This window comes from Cynocephalus volans, chromosome 9, assembly GCF_027409185.1.
Source record: "Cynocephalus volans isolate mCynVol1 chromosome 9, mCynVol1.pri, whole genome shotgun sequence".
Taxonomy (NCBI): Eukaryota; Metazoa; Chordata; class Mammalia; order Dermoptera; family Cynocephalidae; genus Cynocephalus; species Cynocephalus volans.
Window position 1 is genome coordinate 85,899 of NC_084468.1, and position 15,634 is coordinate 101,532.

The 15,634-nt window shown below is 42.3% G+C and overlaps 1 protein-coding gene across 1 annotated transcript in view; it reads left to right on the plus strand.

Moving 5' to 3' along the window:
- Nucleotides 1–2,786: 2,786 nt before the first annotated feature.
- The window catches only part of LOC134386374 (zinc finger protein 420-like), a 29,763-nt gene continuing 16,915 nt past the window's right edge, over nucleotides 2,787–15,634 (plus strand). The window contains exons 1-2 of the mRNA XM_063108501.1: nucleotides 2,787–2,859; nucleotides 3,908–4,051. Of these exons, the coding sequence (XP_062964571.1) occupies nucleotides 4,037–4,051 (15 nt within the window). The 5' untranslated portion in view covers nucleotides 2,787–2,859; nucleotides 3,908–4,036. The remainder of the gene's footprint in view (nucleotides 2,860–3,907; nucleotides 4,052–15,634) is intronic.

Consider the following 15,634-nt stretch of genomic DNA (forward strand, 5'->3'; position numbering starts at 1 on the left):
TTGTATTAACAATGAAAAACCACTGCATACCAAGAAAAGATCATGTCCAGAAACTTTAATGAGAAATACTATCAAATATTTGGAGATTTGCCATCAGCTGTTCCCAAATTCTACCCAAGATAGACGTTGTAGAGCTGCTTTTCCGCTCATTGCCTGCATCAGTATTACCATGATACCGAGATTCTACAAAGACATTACAAGCAAAGAAAAATTCAGAAGAATGTGTTTTATGACTATAGTTGCAAAATTCGGTAAAAATAGACAAGTAAATAGAATCAAGCAACATATAAAAATAATCATACCCTGTGTCAATGTTTCACATATCTCAGAACTACATTTTTGTTTAATAAAAAAAATTACACATTGTGATACACTATATCAATAAAATAATAAACAAAACCACATGACATCTCAATAGATGGACAAAACAAATTTAACAAAATCCAACATCCTTCTATGAAGAAAACATTCAATAAAATAAGAATAGAAGGGAACATCCTCAAACTGATGAAGAGAGTTTGAAAAACCCACTGCTCACACTGTTCTTAGTGGTGAAAGTTCACACGTTTATTTTCTAAGATTAGGAGCAAGATAAACAATCCACTCTCACCACATCTTTTCATTATTGTGCTAGACAGAAAAACTGCGACAAGTAAATAAAAGGAATCTAGATTGCAAAGAAAGTATGATTTTCTGTATTTTCAGTGACATGTTCTTATGTAGGAAACCATAAGGAATTAACGAAAAACTGTTAGAGTTCTGAAAAGTAAAAAAGGACAAGATCAATATACAAAAACCACAATTTCTGTACACAAAAAGAAATAATAGAAATGTAAAATTGAAGAAACGATTCTACTTACAATAGAATCAAAATAAAATCCTTAGAAATAAGTTTAACAATAGAAGTGTATACTTGAACAGGTAAAGCTACAATACATGGCTGGTGTGGAAACACTTAGGTATCATCCCTGAGCCTCTTCTCGTTGGGGAAGAGAACTTTACTTTCACAGGGGAAGTAAAGGGATTGCATTATTGGCCTTTATGTTAATAGAGGTGGGCTCAGGGTGAGGGCTGCACATCCAAATGTGTATTATTGTCTCCGTTTTTATGGACAGGAGGCAGACATACAAAGAGAGGGAGTGACAAACTGTATCCAGAGTGTGAGAGATCAGGCAGTGACTCCCACCACCCAATCCCTGCCAATCATCCTGTGCTTAAAGGATTCCCACATCCCCTACCAATGAGTGTTTAAGAGAGAGGCATGTGATTTAGAAGTTCAAGGTGGGGGTCTATAGATTCTAAAGTCTGAGACAAGAAGGCTGTGGGAAGATCTAGGCTTAGTTCACTGGATCTGAGATTAGAATCATTGAGGGGAAGTTGAAGAATCAAAGAAAACACAGGAATTTGAACAAGGCAGGAATACATTAGGAAAAGAGAAAACCAGGGATAGGTTTTAGACATGACCACAGCCTCTCATCCCATCCACATGCCCACAATGTTCGTCCTTCTTTTACTCTGCCCGACATTCTAACATGCAAGCCCATATCAACTCTGATGACTCAAGATAGGCATTTTTGCTTTTTTTGTGGTTTTTGTTTGTTTGTTTGGTGGCTGGCCAATAATGGGATCTGAACTCTTGACATTTGTGTTATCAGCACCACATTCTCCCAAGTGAGCTACTGAGCCAGTCCTGTTTCCCTGTTTTAAAAGGGAACTACAATGTAACAGAAACTTTGATAAACCCATGTAGAGAACCTGTTGCCTTGTTTGGTGCATAAACCAAAGAAGGAAAGACAAAGTTCATGTCCACCCCATCCCCGCCCCAAAGTACTTTGATTTAATAAATAGATGGGTTCATGGAACATGGGAATTTCTGGGCAATTTATCAGCAGACATGGCAACTGTAAATTGGGACAAGGATTAAGAAATGCACCTGCCCTATGACCTTCCTATTTTATTTCACTATGCACTAGAGCAGTTTTTCTAACTGCGTAATACAACGCAATGAGACTCACAAATTATTTTACTGGATGATAACAAACATCTCTCAATGTTTTGAAAGAAAATTACCATGTCAACTTTTGTTAACACATTTAAAATAAAATAGAGATATGATTTTTTCATACTTTAAAATGCATGTTTAAAAATAGACATGGGTTCTATAACAGCTAAACCAGGCCCCCATTTGGATTTCCCCATTGCTGACACAATGTCTCAGGTTGTCAAACTAACATGCAGTGAAAAATCAAAATCCTACATTTGAGGGCCGGCCCATGGCTCACTCAGGAGAGTGCGGTGCTGATAACACGAAGGCTGCGGTTTCGGATCCTATATAGGGATGGCCAGTTTGCTCACTGGCTAACGCCAAGTCAAGGGTTAAGATCCCCTTACTGGTCATCTTTAAAAAAAAAAAAAATCCCACATTGGTGGAATAGAGACTAGTCTATTGCCTGGTTAGAGACTAGTCTTGATCCAGCAAGGCCTGATTTCCTGGCAACAGTACTCCGTGCGGGGAAAATTTAAAAATTTTCTTCTTTGGCTCTAAATGAAGGTCCCCTGAGTATTCTGGGAAATGTAGTCTCGCTGACCATAAACGTCACAGGCGCAGGACTATGGGTAAAGGTCCTGTGTGTTTCTTCTGCGCGTGTGCATCCTCACTCACCTCGCTTTCTGGGAAATGTAGTTTTGCTTTGCAATGACATCGCCCTCACTGGACTACTATGGGACTGGGATTTCCGGGTTTCCACTGCGCATGTGCAGCTCCATCCACTCCACCATCTTTTGTGTGGAGATTCCGGGTGTTGCTGCTGTCCACAGGCTGCTCCTCAGATCCTGGGGTTGGATCGTAAGTCCCTGAAGGTGAGTGCGAGGGTGAAAGAGGAGCCCGCGGACCTCGGGAGCCCTGGGGAGCGGGACGGTGTCTGGGCACTTGGGGGCAGAAGCACCATGGGCCTCAGGGGCCCTGGGGAGCGGGACGGTGTCCGCGCACTTGGGGGCAGAAGCGCTGCGGGCCTCGAGTGGGAGGGGCCTGACGTGCGGCGCGAGCGGGGACCTGGGCCCGGCCGGGGAAGGGGCGGCCGGGCTGCTCTTTCCAGACGGTTCCGTCAGAGGACGGCGCTGCTGGAAGGAGGGCGGGCGCTGCCGGGTGTGCAGAAGCCGGTTCCAGATGTCCCAGGACGGGGGCTCACGTCCCAGGTGGCGACGGGAACGTGGGTGGGGGTGTGTGAAGACAGCGAGCCTGGGAGGTGTGGGGAGGTCACGTTCCAGTGCCTCCATCAGGAACCTGGTACCGACCTATGGGATGTTCACTTCACCATCTGTAACGTGAGCGTGTGGACATTAGTGTGATGCTCCAGATCCCAGAGGTGAATCTTGGATTGTGAGGTGTGTGCAGACTGTCACTCTGTGGCCGTTGTGTTGTGGGGTGTCTCGGTGTCTCTTCTTGAGGTCCAGTTTCTCGTCCCTCCTGCCCTGTGCAGCCGGCCTAGCTCTCCTGGTCATGGGCAAAAGATGTTGGGTTACCAGATGTGTACGACACAGATATTTAGGTAAATATGAATAAGATGTGTTACAATGGAAACACTTGTCTGGAATTGTGTGTGGAGTCATTATGTTAATATGAAAATAGTGAATATAGCCGAACTGTATTTCTATAGCACTATTAGTTTAAGTAATGACACAGTGTGTTTTTCTTTAGTTTAAATGATTAAGTTGTACGTTTAGGTTAGGTTGATTCTTGCTAAATCAGTAGGTAATGTATGTTTCATTGACCAAAAACAAATTGTGTGTCTAATGTGTACCGTTGATGTACTTGCTAGTGCACCTTTAATGGGTCTTTGTTGTGTCTTATTGACGATAAAAGCTTGTTGTTTCACAAGGAGGCTTTTTGTTTGTTTGTGTTTTCCAGCTACTGTGTAGAGAGTTTTGGGCAGGAGAATCCTGGGTCAAGCCATGACAGTTCTCTCCTTAATCCACTCCATTCCCTCTCCCAGCTAAGCTGCCAGAGTGCACTGTGCATTTCCAAGAGCAAGAAAAGATGGATAAATCTACAGTGAGTTGTTTCTTTATTTATTCCTCATTTTTTTTCACTGTATTACCTGGGTATTATGGCAAGCGGGAAGCATGAATTAAAATGGAAAAGTAGAAATGAGTAAACCTCAGCTTGAAGGAAATATACTTACATAAGGTAAAGTTTGTGTGTGGATATAGCAACATGCAAGACTTCAGAGTCATCTAAGTTTAGTACAAATTTGTCTCTGGTCTTTTTAATGTCATGTCAAAAAGGCAGACACTTTCTTTTTACATGATTGGAATGGAACCTGAGAAAAGAATATGCCAAATTCTCAAGGGATATGAGGATTTATTGGCACTAAATTTTGATACCCTCTCTATTAGAAAGTTTTTGACTGCCAACCTTGAAATAAACACATAGCTTTCCACAGTGGCAAGTGCTAAGGCACATGTTGCCGAATAAGCAGTCTGTAAGGTTTCATGTAATTTAAGGCTTTCTCACCCGCATAGTTTTGTTAAGATATACTGAGTTCTGGGGTCTTACATGTATGATTTAGCATTTGCTGTGCAAGAACAAACCAAAACGCAATGGTTTAAAACATCAGGCCACTTTATTTTCTTGAAGTTCTATGGATCCACATGTCTGGTGCCGTGATTGAGGCTCTTGGTTGAAGATGGCTTCACTCACATGTCCTGTGGTTTGTGTACAGGTTTGGAAGACTGTAGTTGATTCATGGATAAACCATGGAATTATGACTTAGTGAAATCCAGTGCCTTTTCTGTAGTCTTCTTCTAACTTGAATTTTCTGCCACATTTGAAACTGCTGTACATGATCTTCCCCTGGAAATTCTTCTGTGTTAGTTAGTTTCTCTCATGCCCTTACTGATGGTTTTCTCTCTTCTCTTCAGAATTCTTCTTTCTTATTAACATAGCTCATCAAAGTGCTTCGTTCTGGGCACTTTTCTTCTCACTGTGCTCTTCTTCTTGACTTATTCAATCCTCTTTAGTTTGCACTCTTCGTTCTATTTAGCTTCTTCTCTTTTCTACTTCTTCCCTTTTCCTTGGATCATAAGTTGAACTCACTGTTGACTGCTTTTTGTAGCTATTCAAAAGTTAACTGAAGGTCAGTGTATCCAAAATGAAAATGACATCCACTTCTTTTCTCTTACGTGTGGTATCACTACCATCCAGGCAGTGACCCAAACCAGTGAAATGGGATGTTTCCTGGATTCTTCCCTGTGTCTATGTCTAATCCTTTGTGGTGTCAATTTTTGCTACTTTTGTTTGTTTGTTCTTTTCATTTTATTCTGATTTCTGTATACACCGCCTATAGAGGGGAAGGAGGTGTTGGTACTTATAAAGACTATAACTTTGTTCCAATGGAAGTATTCTTCTAAAAAACCTTAAGGGTATGTTTCCTGGGTGATGAGGTTCAATCCCCAGTGACCTGTGCTTTTAACCAGCACCTGTGGTGACATCCTTAAGAGCCTGAAGGGAAAAAGCCTTCAGGTGGGACATTGAGGAAGAACCAATAAAAAGGCATGCAAGGAATAAAAACAGAAATTGCAGATTTTCATAATTTGTACATTTTGCTTCTATAAATTTATGTCAGTGATTCTATGTGTAGTTTTTCTTACTGTGCAATTTTGTGTTTCTAGTTCAAGAAGACTTGTCATGTTTTTAAACTTTCTTACATATTTTATTGTATTCTTCTCCTATTTCAGATAATGACTTAGAAATGAATGAGAAAGATGGATGTGTGATTTAATCATCAGTATGTTTATAAACCAGAACTGTAGCTAACAGTTGGTTAAGAAAGAAAAGTGACAATTTAGTTAACTGAAACTTTACATTCTCAATTAGAGTTTAAGATGTAACATAAGATGTGAAATGGTGGCTTTATTTATTTTGGACCTAATGATCAGTGTGAACCTACATGCTTCCTGTTGCATTCAGAGTACTGTCTGTGGTCTCTAATGACTTGTTTGGTGTTCCAGTGATCAGCTGTGTAACAAAGTGACACAAAACTTGGTTGCTTAGAATAAGTATTTCTTCCTTTACTCCATGTTGGAATGTTGTGGGTAAGTAGATGTCCCGATCCATGGGATATTCAACGCGGACCCTGGAGGGGGGAGTGGGAATTGGATGGGACAAGAGACACGAGAAATGGAGACAAGACAGTATTCTGATCAAGTCTCATTTGTTAGCCAGAAGGTCACAGCTTATATAGACAGCAGGAGGGAATCAGCAGATAAGGAAGTATGCAGATGTTTTCTGGGAAAAACCACAGGGCAAATCATTCAGGGAAATGGAACATTTCTCAGCTATCTAAAGCAGTGCAGCGGTGTTATCTACGCCTAGGCCTGTGCAAGCAGTAAGAAGGAGAAAAGGGCGGAAAGGTCACAGCATTTATATCTTTAGTGCCAGAGGGCTGTTGGCAGGGCTTCATGACCCTGGGCAGGCTATGACCGGGCTCTTTGGCCCCAGACAGGTCCCCCTTTTTAATTTCTTCAAGCCAAGAGAATCTCTTGGGAACTGTTCCTGTCTTAGGTTGGGGTAACCCATCCCGAGCACGGTACCCATCATAGAAATGGGTTGCCGTTAATGGCAGCCTTTTGTTTAGGGTGGTGCGGGGGACTTACCCTCTTATCCATCTTTGGCTATCCAGTTCAGCTCACAGAGGCAGCATTTGTTATGGTGAATGTAGTGGTATATAGGTGCCACTTTGTTCCTGCATCTCAAGGCATTGATAATGGACCTGTATAGGCCTTGCCTGAATAGCCTCAATTTGTTGTTTAACAAAGGCTGTGACTTTATTAAGTAAAAAGGGCCCCCAAAAAGCAAAAGAAGCAAGCCCACAAGTGGCCCTAAAAAGGGTAAGAGATAAGGCAGGAATCCATTAAGTCCAGTCCAAAGGGGGTTTTCTGCCAGTTGTTTTCTTCTTTTTTCTAAGTCATTTTATAGTTGTTTGATATGGTTTCGAACTATCCCGGATTTGTTGGGATCTTTTTGTCCTGGATCTTTCCTGTAAGGCTAAACAAACACCTCCTCGTTCTGCAGTTAGTAAATTGAGACCTCTTCTGTTTTGTAAGACTACTTCTGCCAGGGAATCTAATTGGTCTTGGAGGTCCTGTATAGTTTGGGAAAGGGCTTGTACATCCAAAATCAGCTGGGTAGACAGTTTGGTGTATTGAGATATAGAATGGCTAAGGCCAGCAGTTCCAGTTGCAACTGCGGCAGAAATCCCCAGTCCAGCAAGTAAGGGAATTAACTGCACAGCTCTCTTGGCCCTCCCAGCTATGTGATCAATGGAAGGGACAGGGACAGGCTCGTCTCTGGGTATAAAGTCTACATTGGGTAGGAGAGAAGCTAAAACAAACAATCCCATCCAATTAGTGGGTAATTGGGTATAAGCCTCATTGTTCCCACAAACAAAGACCAAGCCATTCTGAGCACGCAGGGGAGTGGAGATGTTAACAATTGGCAAACACTGAGCAAATGTGGCAAAGCCAACATTAATTTTGTAACTATTGTTAACTGAGGGAGAGTGGTAGCAAGAGGAATTAGTAAACTGTAAAGGCTGTACTTGTAAAGGAAGGGTTAAGGAGCACAGTCCCTCAGAGGAGTAATTGGAAAGCGAAGTGGGGAAGGCAAGGGAGAGAGACTGTCCTGCTCTTAAACAAAGCCAGCAGTTCTGAGCAAGTTTAAAATTGGAGGCATTAAGCAAGCTGTGGGTGGTTTGAAGGATGTTTGGTTTCCAGAAGTGCACAATTGGTATGAAAAATAACAAGTGCTATGCATAGATTCAGCAAATATGCTGCAAGGACATGGCTTAAGGCTCCCACCACTGCTGGCTATGAACTTAGGTTTTTCAACACAACTATAAGCGGGAAATGATGAGGACAAATAAGCTGAACAGGTGTCACAATCTACAACAGATATGTATGATGTAGGAGGACTAGAAACAGTCCCACCCTTGCAATCACATGGTTTTCCATACTGTTTGTTCACCAATTGGTGAGTGAGTCCAGGATCTCCAAAGCTGGACTGAACCTTGGGCAGCTGACCAGACAAACCAACAATCAGGAAGAAAATGCTGGTTGCCATGACCCCTATGGAAAAGAAAAGAAAAAGACATTCTCAGGGATCTACCGAATCCCTGGCTGAGAGGTTATGATCAACTTGTTTAACCAGCCATTCTGGCAGCCATCTGGCCAAGTTATGAGTGCAAGAAAAAACACAGACTGAACCTCTACCCCAGATCAAAACTGGATCTGGGCCATTCCAGGAGTTATCTAGGGGGTCCTTCCATTTGACCATGGCAAATTTTGATTGGGACTCAGAATGCCAAAAATGGTCAGCTGCTGATTTGCCATTGACATCAAGATTTTAAAAATTAAGGGTGAAAAGGGCATGACTTAGTAAATTCCTGGGGGAGCCTCTTGTGGGGTACCATTCCCCCTTTTTTATTTTTTCAAGGCAAGTTTTTAGAGATAAGTGGGCTCTTTCCACAATTCCTTGGCCTTGAGGGTTATAGGGAATGCCTGTAATTTGTTGAATTTGTAATCTAGCACAAAAATCTTGGAAAGCCTTGGAAGTATAGCCAGGGCCATTGTCCATTTTAATCTGTTTTGGTATTCCCAGGATTGAAAAACAATGTAGCAAATGAGCAATAACATGTTTGGTTGCTTCTTCTGTCTGTAAAGTGGTGAGCAAAAACTCACTGTAGGTGTCTATGGACACGTGAACATATTTTAGATTACCAAATTCTGATAAATGAGTAACATCCATTTGCCAAAGCATATTTGGAACAAGTCCTCAAGGATTAACTCCCAAATGGGGAACAGGCAAGAGTGTAACACAGGAAGGACACTGTTTAACTATCTGTCTAGCTTGTTCTCTAGTGATTTGAAACATTAACCTAAGTGTGTGGGCATTAATATGATGAAGGGAGTGAGTAGTTTGTGCCTGTGTAACAGGATCAGTGGTAATGGTGGCCACTGTTTTAGTGTTTGTTTCCCATGGTGAGAGGGCCTGGGAGGTTGGAATGTGCTCTAACATGACCTATAAAAAAGGGCAAACATCTTTGTTGAATCAGCCTTTGGCATTGCAAAAAAAGCTCAGTGGCAGTGGAGGTATGTTTGATTTGGGGGACTGTTTCTAAAAGGGGGATAGAATTGGCTAAATAGGCACTATCAGTATAAAGATTGAGGGCCTGATTTGGGAAGGTTAAAAAAACCCGAATAACAGCTTATAACTCCACAAGTTGGGCAGAAGTATAACAAGTAGTAAAGCGGACTGTGTGATTATTAATGGCATAAGCTGCAGTCCCTGTGGATGAACCATCAGTAAAAACCAAAAGGGCATTAGTTACTGGCAAGTTACGAGTAACTCAGGGAAAAACAAAAGTGTGTAAGTTACAAAACTGAATAAGTTTATTGGATCGATAATGATTGTCTGTTGTGCCTTCATAAGAGGCACAAGCCACTACCCAAGTATCAGAATTTTGTAAAAGCCAGTGAACCTGTTGTTGGGTGTAGGGCTGTATTAATTTGTGTAGTTCAAGCCCAAAGTACTTTCTACTATTTTCTTGACCTAATATAATTAAATCTGCAACAGCATCAAAGTAAGGAAGTAAAGTTTTTTTTGGTGATGAAGGTAAATGATCCCACATAATAGGGTTGTTCTGCCAAAATAGCCCAGTAGGGACAAGAGCCGTATTGAATATAATAAACATTAAGGGTTGAGTATAATCCAAGTAAGAGACAAATTGAGCTGCAATAGCATTTTCTACTTTTTGTAATGTAGTCAGTGCTTCTGGAGAGAGAGATATGGAAGATTTAGGGTCAGGATTTCCTTTTAAAATATCAAATAAGGGCTTTAGGTCTCCAGTAGTAAGTTTTAAATGTGGACAGAGACAATTTATATCACCTAAAAGTTTTTGAAAATCATTAAGGGTTTGTAATTGATCTGTGCAGTTGGAAGCCTTCTGGTTAGTAATTTTGCGTCCTGTCATATGAAACCCCCAAAAGGTATAGGGATCATGAAACTGTATCTTTTCTGGAGCTATTTGTAACCTGATAAAGCTAACTGCTTTTCAAGCTGGATAAAACATTGTAAAACCCTGTCTTTTGAATCGCCAGCAAGTAAAATGTCATCCATATAGTGTATAATGTACATATCTTTCCACAGATCTCTGATTGGTTGGATGACTGCAGCCACAAATTTTTGGCATAAGGTAGGACTATTGGCCGTTCCCTGGGGCAGGACCCACCATTGGTATCATTTCATGGGTTCCTTAAAATTTATGGAGCGGAGACTAAAAGCAAAGCGTTTTGGGTCACTAGCATGTAGGGGAATTGTGAAAAAGCAATCTTTGAGATCTATAACAATTTTAAAAGAGCCTGAAGGAATTGCCACTGGGGATGGCAAGCCAGGTTGTAAAGCACCCATAACCACCATTGTGGCATTAACAGCTCTTAGGTCCTGAAGCAGTCTCCATTTTCCACATTTTTTTCTAATAACAAATATAGGAGTATTCCAGGGGGAGTTACTCTCAACAATGTGTCCTGTCAGTAACTGTTCCTGTACTAACTGTTGGGCGACACATAATTTTTCCGAGGTTAATGGCCACTGATCAACCCAAATGGGCTCGTTTGACTTCCAAGTTATGGGGTCGGCATGCCTTTGGGGTACAGGCTTGTCAATGGCCGAAATAAAAAATTTCCAAAGCCCTGTTTATTAAGTTGGCCTGTTGCCTGAATGGGTTGTAAAATACCTTGCTTCTGTTTTCCTAAACCTTTGCCTGGACTATATCCTTGAGCCAGCATCTGTGCTGTAACTATTTCATTAGGGCTGCACATTATTATTTTCATTTGTTAGAGTAGATCCCTGCCCCAAAGAGTGACAGGCAAGTAAGGGATGACATATGGTTGAATAAGGCCTTAATTATTTTCCTTATCTGCCCATGTAAGAAATTTAGAACTCTGTTTAGGATTGTGGCTTTGTCCAATTCCCTTTAGATTGGTTAAGGTATCACAAAGAGGCCAAGTGGCGGGCCAGTCCTCTTGTCTAATGATAGTAACATCAGCCCCAGTATCTATTAGGCCAGTGAATTGTTTACCATCCAACCATAAGGTAAGAGAGGGTTTTTGACGGGAAATCTGTTCGACCCAGTAAGCATCTGAGGATCCAAAATTGTCTGCACCTCTCACAATATTATGGGCTTTATTATTTGTTTTAACTAGGGGAAGTAGGATAAGCTGGGCTACTCTTTCTCCTTGTGGAATCATGACAATGTCAGTAGTTGCTTTGGCCAGAAGCTTAATTTCTCCAGTAAAATCATTAACAATTACTCCAGGAAAAATTTGTAGCCCTTTGAATATTGAACAGCCGTGACCTAGGACAAGTCCAAAAGTACCAGGGGGCAATGGACCAAAGACCCCTGTATTTAAAATTTGAGGTCCCATTTCAGAAGTTTATACTGTGCGGGAGGTGGAACAGAGGTCCAGTCCTGCGCTCCCTGGGGTTGCTCTAGTGAGGTTTGAAACGGACTATTGTTGTTGGCTGGGACAAACTTGATAGCCCCACTTTGGTTCAGGGCCTGGGGCTGGCCCCTTTTCCCGTTTCCCTGAGGGGGCGGTAAGGGATTTCCCTGAGCATCAGTTTTGGATCTACATTCATTTGCCCAATGTTTTCCTCTTTTACATCATGGGCAAAGTCCAGGAGGCTTGGTGACCATGGCTTATGTCTGGTTTTCCTGACAGTTTTTAGCAAAATGACCAGGCTTGCCACATTTAAAGCAACCTTTATTATTTTGGCCTTTATTAGCTAAAAAGCCTTTACTGTTTGTCCAGTGAGGGCTGCGGCCATGGCTAGACCTTGTTGATAAGAGGAGCCAATGTCCGAGCAAAGACGAATATATCCTTGGAGGTCAGTTTTATTTTTGCGGGGCCTAATGGCCACCTGGCATGCAGGATTAGCATTTTCAAAAGCCAATTGTTTTATATAATCAAGATTGGCATCCACATTGCCTAACAACCTATCTGCTGTTGTCATTAGCCAGTTAACAAAATCCGAAAAAGGCTCTTCAGGCCCTTGTTTTACTCCTGTAAGTGAAGCGATTGAATCCCCCTTAGCTGGGAGCCTTCTCCAAGCCTTTAAAGTGGCTGTTTGAATTTGGGAAAATAGACCTGGGTCATAGTTTTTTTGTTCCTCAATACTAGAATAGTCACCAGAGCCAGTCAACATATCAAGACCCCAATCTTTATCAGCCTGAAGGTTTTTTCTAGCAAAGTCTTTGCAGTTTTCAAGAAATTCAGACTTCCAGAGTAAGTGATCACCCCCCAAGAGTGTGGCTCTAACAAGGGTGTTCCAATCTATAGGAGTGAGCCAGCTTTCAGCCACAAATTCTAATATAGCAAGGGTATAAGGCGCTGTGGGCCCATATTGGGAAATGGCGCCTTTTAGCTCTTTGATAACATTAAATCGCAGCCTGTCATGTTTGCGGTTAATTCGTCCCATGTTATCCACAGATTCAGATACTGGGAAGGCCTCAAATTTGTCAAAAAGACTTTGATCTACATGAATGGGAGCTCTTTCTTTGGGGGGGGCTAACTTGTTTAATGGAGGTCAATAGCCAGTCGCTTTAGTTTGACATGTTGTATTCTTACATTTTGTTTGTAATGGGAGCTCTTTCTTTGGGGGGGGCTAACTTGTTGTTTAACGGAGGGCAATAGCCAGTCCCTTTAGTTTGACATGTTGTATTCTTACGTTTTGTTTGTAATTCTTGCAGTTTGGTCGTTAAGATCTGGAGCTTTTCCTCTAAGAGAATTTGTTTTTCTAATTGTTGAACTTTTGACTCCAAATTTTTTAAAGGATCTGATACCGTCCCCACTGCGGGAGCGGAGGGCAAATTGTAAGGGGGAGGGCGTGACAAAGGCTGAGCCAAAAATGCATCATCTGATGCATAGTATTCAGTGGCCTCTGTGTCCAGATCGCCCCAATCCACCTCGGAGGGATCAGAATTTAGAGGTTTCTCTTTATTTTGAAGTTTCAATACCAGATATTTTTTGGGTATTTTGGGTTTAACAGCAGGTGTCGCATCCTGTTCCGAATAGTCCTCTAGAGATATGGGATCTATGTTTTCCTCAGGAGGTGGAGAGGAGGCTCGGACGTCTGTTTTGGAACCTGCCTTTAATATTTGTTCAGTCTGGACCATAGTTTCAGAAACTTCGGGGAATTTATCTATATCTTGGATCATATCTTTAATTAAATTCTGAAAAGAAAAGGCAGTTACAGGGAGTTTTTCTGGCCCAAAAGTTTCAAAATAATCTTGCAAGGCATCACCTACTCTAACCCATTTTTATAATTAATTGTTCCTTCATCTGGAAACCAGGGACAAAGTTCCTTCACAAAATCAAAGAATTTAAGCAAATCATTTGACTTAACCTTTACTCCTTGCATCTTTAAAGCTTTTTGTAACTGTCTTATGTAGACGTCATGACAACTTAATTCTTGTCCCATTATCAGGTGCACTTACTCACTTTATCCTGACGCAGCAGGTTCCCGCGGCGGACGAAAGTTTTACTCTTTCATTTTCAGCAGTCGACCCTCTGATGCGCAGTCTTCCTCACGGTGTCCCCTGTATCCAGTGCCCCACGTTTGGGTGCCAGAAATGTCCCAACCCCATGGGATATTCAACGTGGACCCTGGAGGGGGGAGTGGGAATTGGATGGGACAAGAGACACGAGAAATGGAGACAAAGAGAAATGGAGACAAGACAGTATTCTGATCAAGTCTCGTTTATTAGCCAGAAGGTCACAGCTTATATAGACAGCAGGAGGGAATCAGCAGATAAGGAAGTATGCAGATGTTTTCTGGGAAAAACCACAGGGCAAATCATTCAGGGAAATGGAACATTTCTCAGCTATCTAAAGCAATGCAGCGGTGTTATCTACGCCTAGGCCTGTGCAAGCAGTAAGAAGGAGAAAAGGGCGGAAAGGTCACAGCATTTATATTTTTAGTGCCAGAGGGCTATTGGCAGGGCTTCATGACCCTGGGCAGGCTGTGACCGGGCTCTTTGGCCCCAGACAAGTAGACTGTAAAAGGGCAGTGTGGATTGACTGCTGCATGATGTGTCTGGTCTCATGTGGAAGAACACTAGTGGCTGGGGGCATTGGTCAGACATCCAACCCTCTCTTTGTGGCCAGGTGGACTTCCTCAGAGTCTGGCAGTCTCAGGGTAGTCAGGATTTTCTGCTTCTCCCTGGACAAGTGTCCAAGAGGCCTAGGCAGAGACTGTGAGGCTTCTGGTTATCTCTACTCAGATGCCAAAGCATGTCTTCCACCACATTTTTTTAGCCAAGCACATCACTAAGGGCAACCCTGATTCAACAGGAAGGCAGTTAGATTCCACCTCTCAATAAGAGAAATAGTAAGACATTGCAGCAATCTTTAATAGACCACAGTTGGCTCTCTGGCCATAAATTTCTACCACATGCAGTATATACTTTGCCCCTCAAGAGCCGTAGAAATCTACTGTTATACATTGACTGAAAACCCAGCTAAGTCATGTCCAGTGGTCTATTACCCTCATCTCCTCAACATGTGGCCAGCTCACAGTGAGGAGAATGGCATAAACATGTGGGCACTTCCCTTCAGACAGTGTGGGTTGTAAGGGGTGGTACCCTGCAGGCACTGGTCTGAGCAGTTAGTTATCCCCATTAAGCACCTGGTTTATTTCTTTGATTAGGGCCCTGTGTTTGTCTCTGGAAACAGTGCCTCCTGCTTCTGCACTGTGCCCTCTGGGCTCTAACTACTGTCTGTCAACATCCGTTTTTCTTAAATGCCTGAGTTTGCAGTTGATCAATTTCTTTGCCTATTTTTATGTTATAATCGTTGAAAATCAAATGACTCTTTAAAACTTTTTTCTTTTTTCTTTTTTTTTTTGACTGGTAAGGGGATTGCAACCCTCGGCATGGTGTGGTCTGCTCCACGCTCAGCCAGTGAGCACACCGGCCATCCCCATATAGGATCCGAACCTGTGGCCTCAGCCCTACCAGTACTGCACTCTCCCGAGTGAGCCACGGGGTGGCCCTAAAAAAATTTTTTTCTAATTCTGCCCTTTTGTCTTTTTGTGACTGGTAAGGGGATCGCAACCCTTGGCTTGGTGTTGCCCACACCGCGCTCAGCCAGTGAGCACACCAGCCATTCCTATATAGGATCCGAACCCGTGGCGGGAGCGCCGCTGCACTCCCAAGCACCGCACTCTCCCGAGTGCACCATGGGGCCTGCCCCTAATTCTGCCCTTTTGATACAAGAAATTACCCTGCTGTACATCTTTAAAAAGCACAGGCTTCCATTGTACTATAATGCATTATACCAATGCTACCTCTGTATTAGGCCCTTTTTTCTCTGGCCTCCACTTCTTTCTCAGGCAGCTATTTCTTAAGAAGTTTTATTGTTTATCAGGCACTGTCTATATCACATCCCGTGGTACTTAGAATACTGGAAATATTTTTGGTTTTTTTTTTACAAAATACTGTGATTTTGGCACAAAGTAGTTTGTGTCTTTGAAAATGTTTTCTTGGAAAAATGTTTTCTTGGATTGAAAAGTAGCTTT